Source organism: Vombatus ursinus, unplaced genomic scaffold (assembly GCF_900497805.2).
Source record: "Vombatus ursinus unplaced genomic scaffold, bare-nosed wombat genome assembly UNPS02015255.1, whole genome shotgun sequence".
Lineage (NCBI taxonomy): Eukaryota > Metazoa > Chordata > Mammalia > Diprotodontia > Vombatidae > Vombatus > Vombatus ursinus.
Genome location: NW_020955033.1, coordinates 9701707 through 9728117, shown reverse-complemented (window position 1 = coordinate 9728117; position 26411 = coordinate 9701707). Strand labels below are relative to the sequence as shown.

General features: G+C 39.1%; 1 protein-coding gene across 16 annotated transcripts in view; it reads left to right on the top strand.

Moving 5' to 3' along the window:
• Window positions 1-26411, top strand: part of DTNA (dystrobrevin alpha) — a 473738-nt gene that overhangs the window by 326841 nt on the left and 120486 nt on the right. For all 16 annotated transcript variants that reach the window (XM_027846916.1, XM_027846914.1, XM_027846923.1 and 13 more), the window contains one exon: window positions 16344-16557. In XM_027846916.1, the coding sequence (XP_027702717.1) occupies window positions 16344-16557 (214 nt within the window). The remainder of the gene's footprint in view (window positions 1-16343; window positions 16558-26411) is intronic.

Sequence of the window (26411 nt, the reverse complement as noted above, 5' to 3'; positions counted from 1 at the left end):
TCTATATACATATTTGTGTGTATATTAATTTTGGAACACCTTTGTATATACATATATGTGTGTATACCCCCATTTAAAAAAACAGAAAAACAAAACTCTTGTAATAAATTTATAAAATCTAATAAGATAGCAACAACACTGCCCCAATTTGAGTGCCCTTCTGCACTGTTTATTTGGTGACCTTAAAACATATTTTATTAATGCTCTTTCTCTTGTTGATCAATCAGGACCAGCTAAACTACTCTCTTCCCAAATAGAAGTCCTCCCTTGTAACAAATTGTATAATCCAGTAAAGCAAGTCAACACACTGGCCCTGTCTTAGAATGCATATTTCATTCTAAATCCTTAGACCATTACCTTTCGGTCAAGAAGTAAAAGGAAAACAACTCTGGCAGTAGCTGTTCCTGCAATTAGACAGATTGACAGAGTAAGTTCAGTCTACTGCTCTGATCCCCAGAAGAAAAGAACTGAACTATTATCCTGGGATCTGGTGTAGTTATTTGGAAAGATCTCAATTGTAGCCACAGCCACTTGCAGATAGACATTGTGTAGGAAAGGAACGTTGATCATGGCACTAGGAGCTGTCTGGCTGCACCTTATTTAAGGGAATATGAAAAACAGGGCTGGATTCACACAATTGGGTATAAAACATGCTCATCTCCTAAGCAAGGGAAGGGGACAGGCATTTATTCAGCCACTAAAGTGATTTTCCTAAAGCACAAGTGCAATCACATCACCTACCTATTGCCTCCAGGATCAAATACAAAATCCTCTATTTGGTGTTCAGAGCCCTTCATAACCTAGACCCTTCCTACCTTTCCAGTTTTCTTATACCTTACTCCCTTGACATGTACTTTTTGATCCAGTAACATTGGTCTCCTGGCTGTTCCATGAACAAAACACTCCATCTCTAGGCTCTGGCTGTTCTCTGTAATTGTCCCTGGAATGCCTGGAATGCTCTCCCTCCTCAACTTTGACTACTGGCCTCCCTGGCTTCCTTTAAGCCCCAACTAAAATCCCACCCAATTCAGGAAGCCTTCCCCAAATCCTCTTAATTCCAGTACCTTCCCTCTGTTAATTATTTCATATGATTCCTGTACATAGCTTGCTTCATATATATTTGTTTGCATGTTGCGTGCATTAGATTGTAAGCTTCTTGGGGTCAGGACCATCTTTTGCCTTTTTTGTATCCCCAGCATTTAACACAGTGCCTAGCACATACTTAGCATTAATACATAGTTACTTAACTACTATGTATCAGGCACTGTGCCAAGCACTTTGCAAAATTGTTGCATTTGATCCCAAAACATGGAGGTAAGTGTCATTATTAATTTTGTTTTTCATTTGAGGCAGAAAGAGATTAAGTGGCTTGCTCAAAGTAACACTATTGGTAAGAGTGTGAGGTCACATTTGAACTCAGTTCTTCCTGACCCCAAACCCAGCACTCTATCCACTGTGGCACCTAGTTGCCTCAAAACAACTAACCCTATATAGAACTAAATCCTCTCTGTTAGTCTAGTATTGAACCTTCAAAACTGATGCCCTAAGTGCATCTCTACATTTTTATATTGAACTTTGATCTTGGTATCAACTCCTGCTTCTGACATGGCTCTTAGCTCCACACTGCACATCCCTGGCAACTTACTGGATTTATATGACTGATTCTACATTTCAATTCCATACCTAAAAAAAAATGAGGACTCATTCCGTTGTCCACTAGAGATGTCTGTTAGCAGATAATGTCTATGGTTAAACATTAATCAGTTTACATAACAGTGTTCATATCTCTATCATGTAAGTAGTTTAAGTCAATGGCTAGTGTTGGCATTACATGGAATATTAGGTATTCAACAACAATAGTTATTACATGATGGCAGCTTCATTGTCTCACCTTTTGAAACTTAAGGTATGTTATTCTTTAAAGTAAACTATTGGGTCACATTGTTTCCTTTCTTCCCAAGCTGGGAGGATTAAGCCTGCAACATGGAACACTCTGAAACCCAACATTTTGTAGATCCCCGATCCCATGAGCACCCTTTAGGTGGGACAAAGACGGAGAGCACAATTTTGTATTATTCTGAGCAAGTCTCTAACATGGAAGATTGTCAGATCCAACCCTTGGTAAACCCCATCACATGAGCATCCTTTGTGTGAGATTAAGAGGAATACCTCAGTTTTGCAATGTTCTGAACAAGTCTCCTTCCCCCAGCTATGGAGGATCTAGCAGCAAAGATGAGTGGATTATTTCTCTTTTTCTTTTATCCATATCACTGTTTCCCCTCAATGACCCAAGACAAGTGAGACTTTACTATGCAGAATATATAAATATCATAAGATGGATGTCATTAGGAATGCCACTTCAAAATGCCACTTCAATGGTGGTAGACCCTGCTGCTTGCCCATATTATCAGATTTTCCATGCAGTTTGTTCAATGTACTTTAGCAAGATATCTAATGACAAACTAGTGAAGTAGTTATCAGTGGCTTTGAGGGGAAAGGAGATGATGAGGAACCTAGATTTGGCCAACATTTGTAATTTCTCTTACTTTTAAAAAATAATTATTTTATTGTAAACTTAATCATAAGCAAACAGGCATTTTTTACACGTTTTTATTGATGGATTTTTTTTTTACATCACAATAGTTTCCCCCAGGGTTCTTTTCTCCTCCCCGTCCCAGAGAGCCATCCCATGTAACAGACAGTATGTTTTAAAGAAAAAGGAAAGGGAAAAATCAGCATAACTGATCAGTGTGTAACACTTGTGGACCTTCTGCATCTCTTCTGCAAAAGGTTGGGATCCCGGGAGTGTCTTCTCAGCTCTCTTCTTCAAAGTCCTGCCAAAAACAAAGAAAAACACAGAGGATAGTTATATTAGAAAATACAAACTCTGTGTGTGTGTGTGTTGTATCATACTTAACAAGATAGTAACAAAATTGTTCTCCTTATTTCTCACTTGCTCTTTATGTGAGCTTCCTCAATCTTCCTCAATGAAGTCTGCTCCTTCTGATTTTGACCATCCCCTATGTTGCTTAAATCATAGGGCAGCATACAAAGGGATTGAACAAGGTACAGTGAGACTGTGCCCTCAATTAACATTAACAATTAGCTCATTTTCAAGTTGTAAGTGTTGCAGGAAAATTAGGAAACTCTCCCACTGTGTGCTTTTCCTTCCCATTTCCTTTATTTATAGATTAAAGAAGGGGTATTGATAATAGCCACAGTATGGGAAACGGCTATATTTCCCATGAGACTTTGAGTCAACAGGGCATGAGTCTTATTGGAACACTTCTCTGGGAGCCTTTGAAATTAAGGTAAGAATGTGATTGGTGAGAATAAACTTCTGGGAAGATAGAGGTTTCCTTTGGGAGTTCAGAAACAAGTAGAAAGACCCAACAGTAATGTGATATGGCAGTGGTGGTATTTAGAAACCAGGTGTCCTGGAGTATCCCTGAGATAAGTTACCAGGGACATGCTAGAATACTGTGATGTTGGCAGGAGAAATCATTAAGCAACAATACCAGAGATGTCTGCATATAAGCCTCCAAACCCACTTTTACTCATTCTGGTTCCAGAAAGAAAAAGAAACCTTTTCCTATTTCAAAGGGATGAATCTTGGAGAAGCTGTTTTCCTAGAACACTCTGGCGTAAATCAGACCTGAGATTTTGTCCATTTAAGAATGAATTGTATTCATTTAGTGATCTAATACATTTTCCGTTGATTTCTTTCATTTTCCAGTTCTGTCCTGATAAAATATTTTACTATTTCAATGCATGATTTTTGCTTGGTTTATTAATAAGGTACAACTTGAACTTAGTTGACCTTAGAGACACAATATAAGCCAAGTCAGGTGACTTACCAGCCGAGATAAATTTCAATTATTTTTTAAAACCTACACTGAATGTTGAATGAGTTGGCATATGAGTTACATAAAGTCTCAGCCATCTCTCCCCTCCTTGCACCTTTCCTTATATTCTATTTGTTGGCAAATTGATTGTGTCTAATCACTACATGTGAAAGCAGAAAGTTGCTTTACCTAGTTTGGTACTCTGAAAATAAACCTTTTTATTGAATTGTAAAGCACAAAAATAGTCTACCAACCTATAAAATTAGAAAACTTCCATTTAAAAGACAGCATAGAAGATTAGTTACTGTGTAAATACATCTGTGCAACTTACGTTTGTTGTTGTTGAGTCATTTCAGCCGTGTCTGACTCTTTGTGACTCCATTTGGAGTTTTCTTGGCAAAGATACTGGAGTGGTTTGCCATTTTCTTCTCCGGTTCATTTTACAGATGAGGAAACTGAGGCAAACAGGGTTAAGTGACTTGCCCAAGGTCATAAAGCTATTAAGTATCTGAGGCAGATTTGAACTCAGGAAGATGAGTTACTTCAGGCCCAGAGCTCTCTGCACTGTGGCGCCACCTAGCTGCCCCTGTACTGCTCTACTACTTGTCATATGTGGGAAGTATTCTCTCTTCAGTGATAATGCAATTTCTAAAGGCTTGGACATACTTTGGCACCCTCTATATCATATAGCACTGTGGATAGTAGTTTTTCAATAAACCCCTGTTGAACAGCTTTTCAAAATGTTTAACAATCATTAATTCCACTCCCCATTCCCCTTATACACATCAAGCTGTTTCTCCTCACATTTATACCAGTTTGTGGGATAATTAGGAGTCCTAAGCCCTTTCTCTGATTACCCGGTTCTGATTCCTCTGGCTGATGCTCATTAACCAGCCCTTATGGCTGCTTCTACTTCTCAGGTGAAGTAAAGCTTTCTCACCTGCTTTTCCATCTGGTGCCCAGGCACTGTCTCCTGAGCATTCTGTATGCATGGAATAGGAACAAGGTTTGTTGTTAAATTGAATTTCTGACTTCTCTGTTCCCTTCCAACTTGGAAAACTCTGTAAGTAGACTTGAATTCTCTGCCTTAGTTTAATATGACTCCAAGTTCTACTATGTCTTATTAGTAATTAGAATTTACAAGAAATACTACTATTATTTGGTGATAAATTCATACGAATAGTCAAATATTATTCTTTAAGAATATATGTTCCTTAGCCATGACATATTTCCTATTAAGCATTACTTGACAACAAAATTGTGTTATTTGTGTATGAGTGTGTGTGTGTGTGTGTGTTTTACTTTTAGGACTTAAATAGACATATTGTACAGATTTCTCAGAGGCTGGGGGTGGTTGGTGTGTATTCTGACAACGTCAATATGATATGTAATGTAGAATTAAAATGAGTACAGTTTAGTAAAATATACCCACTGCCATCTAGTGGTGAGTGGTTGATTCTGCCAACTCTTTTTCTTGTGTTCATCTTCTGACTTAGTCGATGAAAGTACATTTTATTACAGGCCTTTAAAATGCAATTTTATGCTAAAAGGTACCAGAAAGAAAGTCCAAACTTTTTGTCTCTCAAACTAGTTCATTTTTCCAATGCTTTTGTTTTTCTATGACAAACCAAAATATTTAGTACATTATTATTTTGATGCTAAAGAAAGAAGAGATCCTGATGCTTTGCATTATCAAACATAGGAAAAACTTCACTAAATCAAGTTTCACTGATTAAGAATTTTTGGTAATTCAACCACGTAGCTGGGTCAATGCCATATTTTTCAAATATTTCATATCCCCTACAGCACCTAGAAGAGTGCTGAACCCAGAATGAATAGGCAATAAACAAATAATGTATTACTCAATGAATGGAATTCAGATGGGAGATGAGGTAAAGCTTACTTGTACTTGAAATACTCTTCCCAAATCGTGCAAATGGCCACTCAGAATGAGATTACAAAAAGTCATGCTTAGCCTGCACAAGCATTTCTCAGATATTTTAGAGCAAATTCTTGGTCAGATGTGAGTTGGAATAGATAGTCTCTGAGGACAGTCAATTAATCAGTCAGTTACCAGGTATTAAGTGGATACTGCATGTCAGGTACTGTACTAGGCACTGAGGATAAAAGTACAAAAAATGAAATAATCTCTCCACACAAGGGATTTCATTCTAGTGGAAGAGACAAGAGTGTATACACACACATATGTATGTGTATGTGTGTATGTATATGTATGTATATGTGTGTATATACATGTATGTGTTTGTAAGTACCCCATCTCCATATTATCTATATACATATATATGTATGTATGTGTGTGTGTAAATATATATATATATATATGTATATATATAGTATTTGAAAATTCTTGGTTGAGTTCCAAGCTAAAACTACTAAAACTGCACTGACTTTTAAAACCCTCTAATATATACAGTGCAAATATAAAATGAATAATTACATGGTGGTTAATTACAAGGTAGTTTGAGTAAGGAGGGAAGACATTAGCAATTGGGGGGATCAGGAAAGACTTCATGCAAATGAGGCTGCTTGAACTCTATCTTCAAGGAAGGGGGAGGATTCTATGGGGCAGAAGTAAGGAGAAGATGTGTTTCAGGCATATTGAGTGGCCAAAACAAAGGCATAGAGATGGAAGGTAGGGAATTATGTTTGAGGAATAGAAAGAAGGCAGTTTTTGCTGAATTGCAGAGTACAGGAGAGGGAGTAATATCCAACAAGGCTAGAAAGATAGTTTGGGGTTAGGTGGTGTAGGACTTTAAAAGGCAATAGAAAGCTACTGGAATTGATAAGGTGTACTGGCCGCACGCCGACCTTCTGCCAGCCGTGCGCCAGTACTCACTCCTTCTATAAGGAGTACACTACCAGAGTCTTACCCACACCTGGGTCTTCGGGCCTCAGCCAGATCACCACACAGAGACGAGCCATCGGGAGGCGCCAACACCAGAGCTTTATTCAGAGGCCAACACAGCAAGCCATCATAGCAAGCCCAAGCAGCAAGGCCAGAGCAACAGGGCAGGAGCCAGGAGGGAGCGCGTGTGATCTGACCACGCTTGTTCCTAAAAACCTACCTAGCCCCTCCTCCCCAGCCCGCTTACTAGCCAATGATTGTAGGGTCAGATACTGGAAGGGGCTGTCTGAGTTTAGCACACCAAGGGGGAGGGAGTGACGTAGGAGGCTAGGACCGGATATAGGAAGGAAGCATCTGGGAATGGCGCATAGACAAGAGTACTTGACCTAGGAAGTCAGACTCAGGAGGGGTCTGGGTCAGTGCTGCACAAAGGGGCCCAGGAAGTCAGGAAGGTCACAAGAGGCATCTGGGGATGACGTTGCATATAGGGAGGGGACTAAGCAGAGGGAACTCAGTCCTCTGCCGTCCCACTCCCACGTGGCACAGCCCGTTGCCTCAGGAGCTCAAGCTCCGACTACTTCCTTGTACCCAGCTTATCTCACAAAGCACTGTCCATTGCCTCAGGGCTTCTGCGTATCCAGCCCATCCCAGTACACACGACTCTGCCTACCATAGCCCCTGCCTCGACTTCCAAAATACCCAGATCTTACCCTACCCTTGCCACAGCACCCAACCTGGTAGCTGCCAACATCAGACAGTCCCTCACAATAAGGTATGGGAATCACATGGACAGATCTATGCCAAAGTACTTTGGTATCAGTGTAGAATGGACTAGAGTCAGGGAAAGATGAGGTAGGAATACGAATTAGTAAGCTATTGAAAAAATCTAAGCAAGAGGTGGTAAGAGTCAGAACTGAAATGTGGTGGATTGCAGTGTGAGTGAATAGAAGAGCTTTTATGTCAAAGATGTGAAGGTAGAAATGGCAACATGTGGCATATGATTGGATATGTAGAGTGAGGATGATGCTAGGGTTATAAACCTGGGAGGCAGGAAAGATTGTGGTGCCTTTGACAGAAATAGGAAAGTTTGGAAGTGGGGAGTTCTTTAGGAGGGGGCAGGGAGAAGACAATGAGTTCAATGTTGGGCATGTTGAGTTTGACATGTCTAAAATCATAAGACTCCTTTTTCGTTTGGAGTCTACAAGGTAACACATTAAAAACTCTACCTAGACTGCTGTCATCAATATCCCTGACATCATAGGAGGACTATGAATTAGTCATGACCTAACTGAAGTGGATCCTACTGGACCTGTATCTGTCAATCTCCAGCTCCCCAAAGTAGAAGGGATGAATCCAAATTGAAATGTCCAGTAGGCAACTAATTGTATGGGACTGAAGCTCAGGGAAAAATGGGTGCTAGGAGAAAATGAGTTGGGTCCTTTCCCACCCTGAAATTCTGTGAAACAATTTGATAAATCAAATGCAAGGACCTGTCAGCACATATTAACATATAATTGGTCTCTATGTTATTATTCTATGTACTTGAACTCAATCTTATTGCCTTACTATAAAAATATTTTTATCAGACTGATCTCCCATTTACACTGACGTAGGTTTTTTTTTCTTATATTGAGATTGCAGAGGCAATTTATTTTTTTCACAACTAATTGAGAATACTTAGTTCTTTCACTATACATACTTAGAAAACTGTCACCATTGATTTGTTTTCTGTTCATAGCTTTATAAAGAATACCAGGTTGAATGACCTTCCTTTTGTAGGCATCCCTTCTACCTTGGGGAGCTGGAGATTGACAGATACAGGTCCAGTAGGATCCACTTCAGTTAGGTCATGACTAATTCAGAGGCCTCCTATGATGTCAGGGATATTGATGACAGCAATCTAGGTAGAGTTTTTAATGTGTTACCTTGTAGACTCCAAACCAAAAAGGAGTCCTGTGATTTTAGAGTACCAACGTTGACCTCAAAATTCTCCTGGATTCTCAGTCAGTCAGTCAACAAGCATTATTTAAATGCCTATTACGTGCAAGCAATGTACTAAGAAAGACCAAAAAAAAAATTGGGATCTCTCTAGCCTCACAGTTAGTCCAAAAACAAAACATATTTTGAAGATAGGATTTTTTAAAGGCCAATTTCCCTGTCCCCTGAAGGATTTTTTGCCTGTTTCTTTGCTTTTTTGATAAAGCCTAGTCAAGTCAACCTCTGCCTCAGTTTCCTCATCTGTAAAGTGGGAATAACAATAGCACCTACTTCTCAGAGTTGTTGGTAGAATAAAGTGAGATAATATTTGCAAAGCACTTTGCAAACCTTAAAGCAGTATATAAATGCTAACTGTTGTTGTTGTTATTATTATTATTACTATGAACTTCTCCAATATGGAATAGGAAGTTGAAGTTGCTTGAGCTATCCCAATTCTTAGGAGTGAAAGATTCCTGATTTTACATACATCTTGTCTTTCTTCTTCCATACATAGTCTTATGGAATATAGGAAATGCTTCATTACTTATTGTGATTTTTTTAATTTCCTTTTTTCAATACTAAAACTCGTTAGTATTATTTGTTATCCTCCCATAATAAGAGAGATAATTGAACACCATGGAGGATTTTGAGGAACATTAGTTTTTTTACCAATAGCATAGTTTGTTTTTTTCTATGCAGTATGACAGCAGATTAAAAACAGTGTGAGACATCAGATAGCAAGCCAGCCTTGGAGTTAGGAAGACCTGGGTTCAAGTCTATCTCTGAGTATACTAGTTAAGTGACAGACCCTGGAAAAGTCATCAACCTCTCAGCACCCTCAGGCAACTCTCTAAGACAATCTTTGCACAGTAAGTTCCTTATCTAGATTAGCAGAGGGACTTAACTCACTGGGAATTCCCTACACCAATGAAATCACAGATCCAGTCCCCAACCACAACCACTCCCCTCCCCTAAAAAAAAAGTACAATAGTTAAAGCTGCTTTGGGGGATATATTCTGATAATGGAATGCTTGTCTTTAAACCAGTGTAGCTTCCTGAGATCATAGTACAGTGGTGAGAGGGAGGCAAATAAGAGGGGGAGAACAAGGGGATTTGAAAGAACTAAAGGAAATTGAATCGAAAGAGCTTTAATAAAGTGAGTGAGGTAGAGTAGTAGTTTACAGGTTCATAGCCCTCCCATTATTAGATAAGAAGGGCAAGATGCAAAACAAGATTAATCACAAGGGATGTGGAGGCAGAGGAGAGAGCATTCAAGGTCAAAATATATATTTACTGCTTCATTGTATGAGTTATCTTTTTAAAGAATCATTACTGATGTAAGGACCAGAACTGAAATGACCTCCAGAGATGGATGAGAAAATGTTTGAGGATATCTCTGAATTAGATAGGTTAACGAAAAATCAATCATTTTAAAATCAGACTTTTTTTTATTAACTACTTACCTGAAAAAATAAACCTGTAAAGATAGCCTTGTTTAAGATGTTAAAACTAGAAGATATCATATTAAACAAGGAATAAAATTAAAAGGTCCAAAGGATTTGAGATGTTGTATTCAGATAATCTTTTTCTGAAAAGCTTTACAAATAGGTCACAATAGGCCATGCGCAATCGCTAACTCATTTTCTTGACAATATTTGCCATAGTCAGTATCAGTATCAAACCTGAATTATTGAAGTCAAGTTAGCTATGACATGGGCACCTACAATCACACCCACATAATACCATCCTCACTCAATGTATTTCTAGGCTCAGAGAGAAACATTGAAGAAATCTATCTTTGATGAAAGGGGCTTAAGAAATTCACAATATTGGACAAGCAAAAATCTCTTACCAGGATTCACCCAAGAATATGGGAGTGAGAAACCAGTTTTTTTTTTTCTACAGAGATAGGAAACATTTGCTCACTTTTGTGAAAGATCTTTCTAAATTGCAAAATGGTGGGAAGGGGAAGGAGGTTGTCCATGGAGGGGAAAAAATGGTAAAATTCATCTTTTCCAATGCACAAGTAAACATTTTTTAAAAAAATAAGGAGAAGGGAAGTATGATATGGTGGAAAGAATGATATTTTATTGGGCTGACCTGGCTGGGCTAGTTGATTTAATTTGTATTTTTTAAAATCATATTATACCAAATAGTTTAAAATTTTAAAAAAAATAACCTTATTTGTTTAAAAAAAGATATAAGTATCTTGTTAAATATAACTACTTAAATGTCTTTGTTTTGAGTGATAGATTGTCACCTTGATAAAGTTTAACAAAAGTATATGAAATATTACATAACATGTTGAAGTAGGAGTAATTTACCTCCTACTGATTTCACAAGTAACTACTTCAGTTCAATTTGAAAAGTAAAATAACCAAATTATAGCTCAGTTGTGTAATGTGACCTCAACATCAACAAAAGTAAATATATGTGTATGTATATATACCAATGACTACTGACTCCCCACTGCCTGAGAGTCAGATATGTTAATTTTGTTCTTTCCTCAAGGTTTTTCAGTTCAGTAAGGGTGTTTGGGAGTATCTAGTTGCTGCCAATGGCTGAGGCCCCCACTTTGTGTGTTCCCTCAGTTTTAAGGGTCCCCTAAACCTCAGTTCCATTTAATCACTTAAAAGAGATTTTACAAAGTAATATTTGCTTCAGACGTATAGTAGGAATATACATACAAACATTCCTCCCCCAACAAGAAGGAAGGAGAAAGAGAGCATAATCTCTCTTTATATCACCTCATTCCCTAGGGAGGGGAAGGGGACTAACTAAGTTCAGAGTTTAAAGTTTCCTATATAACTTGGTCCCACCAAGTTCCAAATCTAAACCATCCCTTACCCTAACCCCCTTCTTGGGCTGGGCATGCAACAGCATTTGACCAGGTGTCCTGCCTTCAAGTTTATTATGGCCCCAGTTCTAGGATGAGGGTGGGTGGGTGGGTGGACACCGACTCCATCACATAATATAGACCAGAATCCCAAGCCCACTTCCCAGGGCTCAAGGGCCTAAAAGGAGAGGAAGAAGAGAGCCATTCCCCGCAGCTGACATGGTACCTAAGCTTCTGATAAACAGGACCTTCACCCTGACAGACACACTGCCAAAAACAGAGAAACTCTATTTGGAAGACCCCAGTGGCTCCATTTCTCTTCAGGATCAAGTATAAAATCCTTTGGCTTTCAAAGCCCTACATTAACCTAGCCCCCTACCTTTCTAGTAAGCTTACCCCCTTATATCCCCACTCCCTTGCCACCATACACTCTGTGATTCAGGGACACAGGCCTCTTTGCCATTCCTTGAACAAGACATTCCATCTCCTGACTCCAAGCATTTTTACTGCCTGCCTCCATGCCTGGAGTGCCCTACCCCCTCATCTCTGCCTACTGGCTTCCCTGGTTTCCTTCAAGTCCCAGCTAAAATCTCCCCTTCTACAAGAAGCCATCCCTCATTCCTTCCATTTTAGTACTTTACCTCTGTTGATTATCTCCATTTTATCCTGTAGATAGGTTGTTTTCCATAGTTGTTTATACATTGGCACCTCCATTAAAAAGTGAGTTTCTTGAGAAAGAGGACTATCTTTTTCCCTTTCTTTGTATTCCCAATATGGCATGGTGCCTGGTATATAGTAGGAGTTTAATAAATGTTTATTAATTGACTGCATTAAGACTTTTTGACCATCTTTCATAATATGTAATTACAGTTATGCCTCTACATCACAACTTTCCCTATCATGGTTTCAATATATCCTAGGCAGGTCGGCATAAGAAATTAAATGGGAATTTTGGGGGAGTTTTGTGGAAGCCGCAGACAACACATGAAAGCCAGCAGAAGACACAGAAAAAGTTTAGAAACCACTTCTGCTTTAACTAGGAAGAAAGATTTCAATAATTGCATTGTCTTGAACTGCTGTTGTGAGCCATATGTAAGAAGACATTATCCTCTATCAAAAGGTAGCATGTGCCTCAGCAGTAACTCTCTATACTCTACCACTTTCCTAGCTACCACCATCTCTTGAACTGGAAAAGTCCAATTTTATGAATTTCCTTTTTGAGCCAAGAGGATAAGGACATGCAATTTCCACGTACTTCTTGCTAAGGTAGCCACTTAGGGGTAGAGTTTGCAGTATGGAGAAAGAGAGATTGTGCTCGTACAAAAGTTTCTATCCCTTTTTCTCATATTTAAGTTAGCTCTTAGCTCTCTTGCAATCCTTAAGAAAGGCAAAAGGACATGCAGTCTATCACCTCACTTTTATTGACCCTCACAAAATTGGTTACTCTTTCCACCAAAGTCTACCCAATCAAATATGTAGGCCAACTACTTTATCCTGGAGATAACCACAGTCATAAACACTTTATCAGTTGTATTCTGTTTTCTTTATAAGTTGTTAATGGGTATAGAACTCTTAATACATTATCCTCTGAGGATTGGTATGGACTCTTAGAAGTTCCAGTCATTGACTCACCTCACAGTAAGCTCATTGAATTGATCCATGAACTCCCTGAACAACTCCCTTTAGAAATAATTCCCATAAACGTGCTTACTAATTTAGGTATTGAATGCATAAGGCCACAATTTGAAGGTATCTAAATGTAGATTAATTAGAAAATAAATCTAAGAGAAAGAACATAATGTAGAGAATTTTTTTACTGGACCTGGAGTCGGGAAGAGCAAAGTTGCACACCTGCCTTTGACATTTACTAGCTTGTGACCAATGGCAGGTTATTTTACCCCTCTGAGCCTGTATCAAGGTTTTTCAGTTCAGTAAGGGTGTTTGGGAGTATCTAGTTGCTGCCAATGGCTGAAGCCCCCGCTTTGTGTGTTCCCTCAGTTTTAAGGGTCCCCTAAACCTCAGTTCCATTTAATCATTTAAAAGAGATTTTACAAAGTAATATTTACTTCAGACGTATAGTAAGAATATACATACAAACATTCCTCCCCCAACAAGAAGGAAGGAGAAAGAGAGCATAATCTCTCTTTATATCACCTCATTCCCTAGGGAGGGGAAGGGGACTAACTAAGTTCAGAGTTTAAAGTTTCCTATATAACTTGGTCCCACCAAGTTCCAAATCTAAACCATCCCTTACCCTAACCCCCTTCTTGGGCTGGGCATGCAACAGCATTTGACCAGGTGTCCTGCCTTCAAGTTTATTATGGCCCCAGTTCTAGGATGAGGGTGGGTGGGTGGGTGGACACCGACTCCATCACATAATACAGACCAGAATCCCAAGCCCAAGATAATTTGTCTGTAAAATGAAGATAATAGTACTCACAATAGAAAAGCTAACTTCAGAGTCAGGAAGAAAGAGTCCACCCCATGACTTGCTACTCTCTCAGTTCTCTTATGCCATCACCCTTGCACTAGCTACACTTTCCTCCTTTCCCCATCTTCACCCACTGGCAAACCAATTCAACTCTTCACTGCTTTTCTGGAGCCCTCAGCCCCCATATCTGATCACCAATCTTGCCCTTGCCAAGCCTTAGCTTTGCATCATTCCCACCATCTGCTGCCTTCATTTTTACATATATGGTATTGAACAAAGGTGAATAAAATCACAAATCCATGATGACTTCATCCACCACAAATGTATGTTATATAACCTCAACTGGGCCATCAATGCTGCAAGGAAATCCTTTTACACTTCCCTAATAAACTAACTGCCCCACTCACCCTACCACCTTTTCCAAATCTTTTCATCCCTTCTCAAATTTGTCATGGCGTTTCCTCCCCTCATCCTTTCAGCTGAGAACCTTGGCTCATATTTTACTGAAAAAATTGAGGTCATTTACCAAAAGCTCTCTCCTCTCTCCTCCTTATCTCACATCACCCAGATGCCTTGTCACCTATGTCCTTCAGCCCTGTCTTCTATGAAGAGGTGGCCCTTTTTCTTGCCAATACAGACCCTTCTACATGCACAAGTGATCTGATTCCGTTCCATCTCCTCCAGAAGATCAGCCCACTCTGTCATCTCCATTCTTTTATCTTCAATCTCTTGCTATATAATGGCTGCTTCTCTGCTGCTTACAAACATGTCCATGTCTTCCCCATCCTCAAAAAACCCTCACTATCTATCCCTTCTATCCCAGCTATCACTATCTATCCCTTCTAGGTATTGTCTCATTTCTCTCCTTTCTTTTGTAGCTAAATTCCTGGAGAAGGCCATTTGCAGTAGAAGCCTTCACTTCCTTTCTTTTTACTTTCTTCTTAACTCTCTACAGTCTGGCTTCTAACCTGGTCTTTCAACTGAAACTACTTTATTGACAATGACTAATGATCTCTTAACTGGCAAATCTAATGATCTTTTCTTAATCATCTTTCTCCTTGACTTCTCTACAGCTTTTGACATGTTGATCACTCTCTCCTTGAGACTTTCTCTCTAGGTTTTCAGGACATTACTCTCTTCTGGTTTTCCTCCTACCCATTTGACTATTCCTTCTCAATCTCCTCTACCCCCAACACCACATACTCTATAATACAGTCACACTGACCTCCAGATATTTATTACAGTTCCTCAGACAGTCCATCCCCCAACTCTTGGCATTTTCACTGGCTGTCCCTCATGCCTCTCCCTTCCTCGTCTCCATCCCTAGATTTCTCTGGCTTCTTCAAGTCCCACCTAAAGTCCCACCTTCTACAAACATTTTCCTAATCCTTTTAATTCCAGCACCTTTCCTCTGTTGTTGTTGTTCAGTCGTTTCTTGACTCCATTTGGGTTCTTCTTGGCAGAGATACTGTAGTGGTTTGCCATTTCATTCTCCAACTCATTTTGTAGATGAGAAAACTGAGGCAAACAGGTTAAGTTACTTGCCTAGGGTCACATAGCTAGTAAGTGCCTGAGGCTGGATTTGAACTCACAAAGGGGGTTTTCTTGACTCCAGGCCCATGACTGTATCTAATGTGCCACCTAGCTGTCCCTCCCTCTGTTGACTATCTCCAATTTATCCTGTATTTCCAATGTATCCTGTTTTCCATAGTTGTTTGCATGTTGACTCCCCCAATAGACTAAGCTCTTTTAGGCCAGGGACTATCTTTTCCCTTTCTTTGTATCATCAGCCCTTAGCACAGTCTCAAGCGCACATAAATGCTTAATAAATGTTTATTGACTTACTAACTCCAAGATGGTTCCCTAGATTAAAAATCCCTGTTTTAGCTATAAAATAAATCTTTACACTGGCTGTTCTGTTGCAAAAAGGATCAATTAGAGATAATTAACAGAAGGAAGGCGTTAGCATAAATGAGTATCAAACAAGAAGAGAGCTTAAAGGTCATCTGATCCCAACCTCATAACCTATGTAAGAGTCCCCTCAACAATATCCTAAACAAGTATTCACTTAGCCCTAGCATAAACACTTCCACTGGTGGGAAACTCTTAGGAGATGTCCCATTCCATCTTTAGACATCGCCAGTTATCTGACATGCCATTGGACCTAAGAAAAGAGACAAACCCCAGACTCTGGAAAGAGTGAAAATGAGAGCTAGAGAGAGAAAGAACACATCCTGTGTTCTTTAACAGGATGCTGTGGAATAACACTAATGAAATAAGGAACTTGATCCCTGAAGGAACCTACCACAGTTGGAAAATTTGGTAAATATTTTCTAAAAAATTGGTTTTTTTTAATGAACTTGATGAATCTCCTTTGATTACATACAGTACATCTGGTGGACATTTGGAACGTCATAGAAGCTCTGAGAGAAAATGCCCTGAACAGCCTAGACCCAAATATAGAACTAAATGTGGCCCGTCTGGAGGCTGTGCTTTCAACCATCTTTTACCAGCTCAACAAAAGGATGCCGACCACTCACCAGATCCACGTGGAACAGTCTATCAGCTTACTGCTCAACTTCCTGCTTGCAGCCTTTGATCCGTAAGTTCCCTCACCAGTAGGTTTTAGTTTTCCCTCACTGTTCAATCTTTTCCCATGTGTCAAGTTTGTTGCCCAAAGTAACAGACTAAAAAGACAACATATCTTTCTTTTCTCCTGCCTAAACTGATGCCCATTGCAAAAATAGTAATATCTAACATTTATATCATGATTACAAAGCAGTTGCTACATACTGTTTTATTTATTTCTATCAACGCTGTGAAGTGATAGAGGTTCCGTAAATATCATCATCCCCACTTTTCAGATGAGAAAACTGAGGCTTAGAGACGTCAAGTGAGATAGATAAGGTTATATATTCATTTGACAAAAGGCACTACTAGGTGCAATTCAGTGCTCTCTCCACATTCAATCCTGTTTCCATTACACCGCATTGTTGGAGAAGTTTATGGATTTGAGAGCAAAAAAGACAAAAATGCCTGTGGAAATATGGAAGTGAAATACCAACTAGGAACAAACACTTGTATTTCATGAGATAAACTTTAAAAGCTCCTAGCATTTTACCTAGATGTTTTAGGTGAATGTTCAGAGGAGCTATGATGTCATCAATGGAGGGAATAGCTGGTGTGAGAATCCCTCAAAGTCATGTAGATCAGAGGTGTCAAACACACAGCCTGCAAGCATTGTCCAGCAACACTCCCAAATGCAGAAGACTGAACCAGATTAAAATGTAATTGAGAAATATTTCACAAAAATGAAAATACAATAGAACATAGATAATGTTATTATGTGGTTTTTAAGTCTATGGGGCCACAAGGATTCTTATGGGTGGTTTAATGGCCCCATTTCTATTTGTTTGACATCACTGATGTAAATAAATTACAGTTCAACAATGACTTCATTAATAAGTCCTTAGGAGTTGTTTGAGATATATAGAAAAATTGAATGACTTGTCTAGAGTCACACAACCTCAGAGATGAGATTTGAACTGAAGCCTTCAAGTCCAGCATTCTATCCACTACACCAACCTACTTCTCTAGACTAGAGGCTGTATAACATGTAAAAAATATTGTGTGACTGCCTGCTTGGAGTGCGAGTTAAGGAAGCATGGTAAACATTTCTGTCAGCAAATTAACTTTCCTATCTGCAAATTCTCATGTACATTGATTTTTTTTTTGTCTAAAAAAATGAAACTTACTCAGAAATTCATGGAAGAAAGAGGGAAGGATTCTTGGTGACCTTGGTGATGGTGACCATGACATGTTAAAATTCTATACAATGATTGGTTTCATACACCATCCATGAAACTGGCCTCCTTCATTTATATTCATACTTCATAGACTTATAGAATTTGAGAGCTGAGAAAAACTCTAAGTGATCATCTAGTCAAAACCCCATTTATAGACTAGGGCATTGAAGTCCAGAAGGGTGGTATGCCCCAAGTCACATAACTAGTCAGTAACAAAGCTGGAACTAGAACTCTGTTTTTCTAATATGAATCCAGGACTATTTACAATACTATACACTGCCATGATATTTAATAACAGAAATTGGAACATAGAGTATACCCTAAATCTGCATGATGACCCTAAAGTTTTAAGGGGGGATCTTTCAATCAACCCCTCACCTTTCCATATTCCACTTGCTGCCTTGTATGTTAAAATACAGATCCTTGGAGGCAAAATTTCCACCACCTCATCTTGAGAAACACCTAAGGTCTTGCTTGATTCAGATGTGTACACACAGCACATAGGGGTATTGTGATCATTGCCAGAGGGGGTGTTCCAGCTTGATTTTTATTCCTTTATCCACTTACAAAAGCAGCCAACTGACATCCAGCTTCATAATGCAGTAATGAGGTAATTACTGTTCAGTTAGACCAATGTATGCTACCTTCATGAATTCATATTTTGGGGAATACTTAAGTTGAAAATAGCAGTTTCAGAATAAGCATTTCACCCCAGCTTGAGAGTCTCCTTGCTTAGTATTGTGTACCCTTCAGAACAAGATCTACTGGTATAATTTAGTCTCCATGGTAACAGAGTGGTGGGGCAGGGAGAGAAGGCGGTTAGGTTGTTGCACATGACAAGGTGGAAGAATGGAGCCAAGCCATGGTATTGCTAAAGCAGCCGTCCATTCCTGTCCTCTTCACAGCAGCAGCCCAGCATCCCTGGGTCATGCCACCAGTGTCTCCAGGGTGCTTATTTTGATTTTGAGTTGTTTATTAATGTGATGCAATAGAGAATGGAAAAATGTAAATTTGTGCTAAACCCTGAATTCATGCCACAATGACAGTTGTCAGGAGCCAAAATGGAAATCCCCAACCATGCTAAGAGTAAGTGGTAACCACTGCACAGATCTGGGCAACAGACAATGAAATGGAATGTGTGTGTGTGTGTGTGTGTGTGTGTGTATGCTTAGAAAATAATAACCTGAGAGGTAAGGGATGGGAGACACAAGGACAGAACTGGCTATCTTACTGAATCTTTCAAATGCTAGGGCATAAATTAAAAAAAAAACCAAGCATTTATTTAAATGTTTTCTGAAAAGTAAGAACTGTACAGTCCATTTAAATAATTTTAAAGGTAATAAGGAAAGCTGAATTTCTGGAACATCTCTAGGTGAAAAGGAGTTCAAACACACATGCACACACATACACACAGAAAATGTTATTTCCTTATCTACTTTTTTCATATGTAAAATACTAAGTCAGCTTTCCCCTCATATACCTTCCCTGTTTACTACTACATCATGAACCAGATGGACCTGGCAATAGATTAGATTGCTGAGGACAGGATAGTGTGAAAGGAGGTAGCATGTGAGAGTAAGAAGGAGACAAAAAATATGATAAGCTTTCTAGTTACAGTGACTTGGAAAATGGTAGTGCCAATAACTGGGCAGCTAGCAGATATGCAGATGATACTACTCTGATGGCAGAAAGTGAAGAGGAATTAAGAAGCCTCTTGATGAAGGTGAAAGAGGAGAGTGTAAAAGCTGGCTTGAAGCTTAACATAAAAAAAAAACAAACCAAAAAAACCTAAGATCATCACAACTGGTCCCATCGCTCCCTGGAAAATATAGAAAGAAGAAATGGAAGCAATGTCAAGTTTTATATTCTTGGGTTCAAAGATCACTACAGATGGTGACTGCACCTGTGAAATTAAAAGATGCTTGCTCTTGGAAGGAAAGCTATGGCAAATCTGGACAGCATACTAAAAAGTGGAGACATCACCTTACTGACATAGGTCTAATATGGTCAAAGCTATGGTTTTTCTAGCAGTAAATGTATGGTTGTAAGAGTTGGACCATAAGAAGAGCTGAGTGCCATAGAATCAGCATTTTCAAATTGCGGTGTTGGAGAAGACTTCTGAGAGTCCCTTGCATAGCAGGGAGATCAAATCAGTAAATAAAATTAATTCAGGATATTTCCTGGAAGGTCAAATATTGAAGCTGAAGCTTAAATACTTTGGCCTCATGATGAGAAGATGGGACTCTTGAAAAGATTGAAGATTGAGAAGATTGAAGGCAAAAGGAAAAGGGGACAGCAGAGGTTGAGACAGGTGACTAGAGTAGTGGAAACAATGAACATGAATTTGGACAGACTTTGAGAGAGAATGGAGGATAGAAGCGCCTGGTGTGTTATGGTCCATGGGGTCACAAAAAGTCACACATAACTGAACAACTGAACAACAACAAAGTGCCATTGGCAGAAATAGGATAGTCAAGGGGGTTTGGGGGTTGGTTTGGGGGTTGGGGAGGTGTTTCTGATCTTGGAAATACAAAAACTTGTGATTAGAGACAGGAATTTCAGTGTTAAAAGTCTCGAGGATGAAACCATTCTGAATTATGTCAGATAGAATATGGCCTTACTATTGGGAAGATTAGAGATGGATCATAGAATCATAGAATTTAGAGCTGAAAGGGTCCTCAGACACCGTTTAGTTCAACCCTTTCATGTTATAGATGAAGAAACTGTGGCTCAGCGACATTAAGTGACTTACTCAGGGTCTCATAGGGCCTTAAACACACATACTCTGACTCCAGAGTTAGCGTATTCTCCACTGTACCACTGCCTCTCTTCACTCGTGTTGAGATTTGAGACAGTTAGTTTGAGGGGTTACCAACATATATTTTAAAATTCTTGGATCTTCTAGATGAAGTAGAGGGGAAGACTGTGAGCTAAGCACTGAAGTCTCTGAGGAAGATAGGAAAACATCATGGAATTCAGCAGTGATGGAGATGGGGAGAAAATTAAAGGGAAAATGAAAATCCTTATAGCTTTAAACTCCCCCCCGAAAAAAACCCATGACTCTTTTAGGAAGCTGATCAAGGTCAGGTATATATATCCATGATCTTTGACTGGTTCTTTTTCAATTTATAATTATTGTATTTCTCTGAGCTATTTTAAATGGAAAAATTCCATTGGTTTTATTTATATCTATATCTATATCTATATCTATCTATCTATCTATCTATCTATCTATCTATCTATATATATATATATATATATATATCCCAAATCTAATCTTTTTCTGTTTTACTATCTTTAGATATCCTTGGAGAATTGAATTGGAAAGATATATTTGTAGTGAATCAAACAGAGTGGTTTTTAATTTGTTGTGTTAGAGTTAATTTAACAGAGCCTAAAACTTCAGACACATGAGCCTTATAAATGCTACTGTAGAGAATATAAAGTACCTGTACAGTTCCCTCTGTTTTAGCTCTTGCTTCTTGGGGAGGCATTTAAGCAGACATTCCCTACTATGGAATCCCTAGTTACCATGAAAGATACCTTTGTATTTTTTTTCTCTAAATGAGTAAAGGCAAGAGAACCCAGGTACTCTAGCCCAAACCCTTCTGCCTTTCCAATTTAAAAGGCTCTGATGTACTTTCAGAGCCCAGATGTACTGTAGAGCATATAATGGTTTCTGCGTGTGCCTATGAAAGTGACTACCCTAGCAGTACATTATCTGTATGGAATTCTCCTGAGAAACCTTTGTCTGCTCACTTTTGTGAATTTGTGTGGATGTCTGAAATCAAAGGAGAAAGAGACAGTATTCTACAAAGGCCAATTCTTTCGTTTTGTTATCAGTATGACTGAACCAATCAAATACCCAGTGACTACTTAGCTGATGCCTTTTCAAACTTCTCTTGAATTCTCAATATCTAGGTAGAATTCTCTAGTAACTGAGACTTGGCTCTCATGGATGGTGCTTTGTTTGAGAGTCCTTCATGTTTCTGAGATAAAATAATTTCACTGAAGAAGTTACTTTATTGTTACAATAACAGTTGAAAGCAGTGGATATTTGCCTTGATCAACTGTACCACATAATTTAGGATGTTGGGGGGGGATTTGTGGAATGTTGGACTTAGAGTTGGAAAGACCTGTGTTTCAGTCCTTCTCCTGGCTCTCTCTATGTGAACATATCTAAGATACCCTCTACAGCCTCAGTTTCCTCATCTGTAAAATGGGGATAATAGTAGCACCTACCCCACAGAGTTGTTGCAAGGCTCAAGTGAGATATGATATGTATGTAAGATACTTGTATATAATACATGTACCACTTTGTATAAAAGCTTAAAGCATTGTAAAGGTGTAAGCTGCAGTTAGTATTAGAGAAAAATGATACCTTCAAAAGGTTGGTGGATTTTGGAAATGCCATCCAAAGTGATTTTACCAAAAAGTGAAATATCCCAGGAATTCTGCTCAAGTTCATGAAACTCCCTGGGAATAATTTAGATACTTTGGGTAGGACTGCAAATTCTTTAGGTAATCACTTGGCAAATGACCACTGTGGGTCATTAAGTGGCTGTGGTCCCAGAGGAATTTGAGAGAACGATTGTTGCACCCCCTTCCTCAAATTCCTCTCTCATCTTAACATTAGGACTGTCAAGTTAGACTAAAATTTCTCACTGTGTGTTGGGGATACTGAGAATATTCATTTCACACCTGCCTTTCTGCTTTCAAGGGAACACTTTGTATCAGACACATTCAGAGATTACTTGAGATGGAATGGGGTGGTTTATAGGGTAGTGAGTTTCTTATCATTGAACTCATTCAAACTAAGGTGAAGCCCCTGTCCTGATTTTGTAGAAGGGATCCCTGCATGAGATGAAAGGATGAAGTAGATCACCTCAAAGGCTCATCGTGAATTTTGACAGGGATCTTATTAGATCCAATATTTGACATGCTTGATTCCTGCTTCTGGGCATCTTGTGTCAAAGACAGTGCTTTCCAAAGCCAAGGCCATGCATCTCCTCAGGACCATGACATGACCCCAAGGACATGTGATCAGCCAGTCAGAGAGTAGAAAAGTGGGTCATATCCTACCCTTCCCAAGTAGGCAATCATGGGCTTGTCTTCAAAATAGTCACACCACCCGCTACTCACAATACTGCTTGACACTCCCCCACTTGTCCACTCCTACCACTGGGCTATTATGAGTACACCTGGACATTAAGATAGCCAACATAAACATGACATAGACACTTGCATCAATTGCCCAAGTAAAATTTTTTACCTATCTCCACCCCCCACCAGCATTCCAATAGCTTGTGATCTCCTACCCTCCCCCCCATGACCTTATTGCTACAGCAGGTGCCAGGCCAGTGAGTGAGTATAAAGACTAACCATGCCTATCACCCCCTGTTGCCCCTTCCATTTTGGTGGGTTTGAGCAGGTTACACAGGACAAACAGACATGGATGAGTCGTGTCCTTCATTTCATTCTCATTCTATTATGTTTTTGGTTTGTTTGTTTGTTTTTTTTACTGCAAATTAATCTTCTTTATGAGGGCATCATATTATTTCTGAGTCACCCAGATCAACATCTTCAGTGCCATTTTTGACTCCTTAACTCTCACCCCATACATCCATCAGTTGCCAGATCTTGCCTTTTCTACCTCCACGACACTTTTTGCCATCTTCTGTCTATTCAAATAATCCCCAGCTTAAGGCTTTACCTCTTACTGGTACTATTGCAATGGGCTTCTGACTGGTTTCCCTACTTCAAGTGTCTCCCCTCCCTAACCTATCCTCCACACAGCAGCCAAAGTGAATTTCCTAATGTACATGTCTAACTAAGCCATCCCTTTGTTTAGTAAACTTTAGTGACTCTCTAGGATCAGATATTATTTCATTATTTGCTCATGAGCTGCATGTATTTTCTTTCCCTCATTCTCAAAAGCAAGGTTTTCTATCATGGTAATATTTCCCTAAAAATAAAGTTGATTCTATCTGGGAAAAATAAGTTTGTCTTTCTGTCTTATTGCATAGAATAGCCTCAGATTGAACTCCTTTTTTAATTATGCTGGGTCAAAGTTCAAAATGATGAAAACAAACTTAGGAAAAAATTTAGTCAGATAGAACGCAAGTTCCTTGAGGATAGGGACAGTTTCATTTTTTACCTTTTTATCCCCAACACAAAGCACAGTACCTGGCACTGTGTATTATTATCATGTGCACAATGTATCATTATCATCAGTAAACATTTATTAAATGCTTACTGTGTACCAGGCACTGTGTGAAACAACTGGGGATACAAAGAAGGGCAAAAACACGGTCCTTGCACTAAAGGAGCTCACATTTTACTGAGTAAAACTTGAGAAGGGAGAACATTCCACGCGTAAGTTGAGCCAGTGAAAAAGACTCAGATTGGAGAGAGAAGGTATCATCTTAGGAGGAGCAAGAAGACCTGTTTCCCTGGATAGTAAAGTAATAAAAATAATAGCTAACATTTAAAGAGAGTTTACTATGTACCAGGCACTGTGCTAACCAAGTTACAATTATTATCTGATTTGATCCTCACAACAACCCTGGAGGTAGGTGCTGTGGTATGATCCCCATTTTACAGATGAGGAAACTAAGGCAAACAGTGGATAAGAGACTTGCCCACGGTCATAGAGCTACTCTTCGTCTGAGGCCAGATTTGAATTCAGGTCTTCCTGACTCCAGGTCCAGCGCTTTTTCCATCGTGCCACCTAAATGGCCCTTCGTACATGGAGGTGAATACAGTATTTTTTTAAAGAAAAGAAAAACAGGAAAGAGAGGAAGGTCATGAAGAGCTTTAAAATTCATACAGAGGATTTTCTGTTTGATCCTGGTGGTAATAGTGATCCAAAGGAGTTTCATAAGGAAGATAACATGTTCAACTCCGTGTGTAAGGATGATGACTTTGGCAGTTGAGTGGAGGATGGACTGGACCTTGGGAGAAGATTTGAGATTGGGAGACCAATCAAGAGGCTGTTGCAACAGTTTTGGCAGAAAGTGAGGACTTGTATCAGGGTGGAAGCTGTGTAAAGTGGGGAGGAGAGGATGCACGGGAGGAGGTGTGAAGGTAAAAAAACAAAGCATGGCATCAGACTAGATCTGGGCAGTGAGTGTAAGGACCAAAGGATAACACCTAGGTTTTAAGCCTGGGTTCGTGGGAAGATGGTGGTGCCTTCCATAATTACAGTAAAGCTCAAGAGAGGGAGGGTTTGGAGAACAGATAATGAGTTCTGTTTTGAACATGTTGTGTTTAAGATGTCTACAGGACATACAGTTCGAAATGTCGAGTGGGCAGTTGGTAATGTGATACTGGAGGTCAGGAGAGAGGTTAGGGCCAGAAACGAGAATCACTGGATGATCAGTTAATGATCCATAAAGTAATTCAAAGGTGTAAATGGTTTTTAAAGCAACTATATGGAAAATTTCCAAAATAAGCAGGTAAAGTGTTAAAGTTATATAAAACATTTCAAGAAACTTTTCTTTCAAGAGAATTTACACATTTTGGCTGTTTTGAATGTTTTCTTGTAATAGCCTAGTTCTCATAAATACATGAAGCTTGGTGATTCTCATAAAAGAGACAGCTTTAATAATTTAGTTATTATTTTTTATCTCATGAACTAAAGCAGCAAAATGAAGGCTGAATACAGCATAACAACATAGAAACTAGAATAAGCTGAAGTCTCAATATCATTATTCAGCATGCTTTAGGACACTTAGCTTAGTGATTTTGTTGTTGTTCAGGCATTTTCAGTTATGTCTGATTCTATGTGACTTCATTTGGGGTTTTCTTGGCAGAGATACTGGAGTGGTTTGCCATTTCCTTCTCCAGTTCCTTTTACAGATGAGGAAACTGAGGCAAACAGGGGTGAGTGACTTGCCCAGTGGGGTCACACAGCTAGTAAGTGTCAGAGGCCAGATTTGAATTCAGGAAGTTGAGTGAGTCTTCTTGATTCCAGGCCTGGCACTCTATCCACTGCACTACCTAGCTGCCCCAGTGTAATGCTTGTTGATTGATTCATTATTTGAAACCACTGGACATATTTAGCCTGGATAAAAAAAAATACTTGGCATAGATATGATAGTTGTATTCAAATATTTAAAGTATTATCAAGTAGAAAGGGAATTGTTTTTGTTATGTTTGCCCCCAAGTCAAAGAACTAGGACCCATGAATGGCAGTTATTGGAGAACAGAAGGGAAAACCTACTAAAAATTAAATGAGAATGGGTTGCCTCAGTAGAAAGTGAATTTTCTGTTGCTGGAAGTCTTCAAGCAGAGAATGACTTCTTTGTTAGTGGTGTTGTGAAAGAGGCTCTCCTGTGATTTTTGTAAGGGTTGGGATAAGTGATCTCATAGTCCTTCCTACCTCTAAGAAGCTGCTACTGCCACTACTGTTGATGATGATGAGGATGATGATGAGGATGTATAAGGAGGAGATGGAAGGGGAATGAAAGAATATCCAGATACCATTCTCAATACATTATTATGAGTGAAATATCTTTGAGCCTAGAAATAGAAGGAACAGGATCAGCCTTTCCCACATACTGAACAAAAAAGTATTAATCATAGTCTACTTCCTTAGAATTACTAATCATTCATTCAGTCAATGGATACTTAATGACTTTTTAATTAA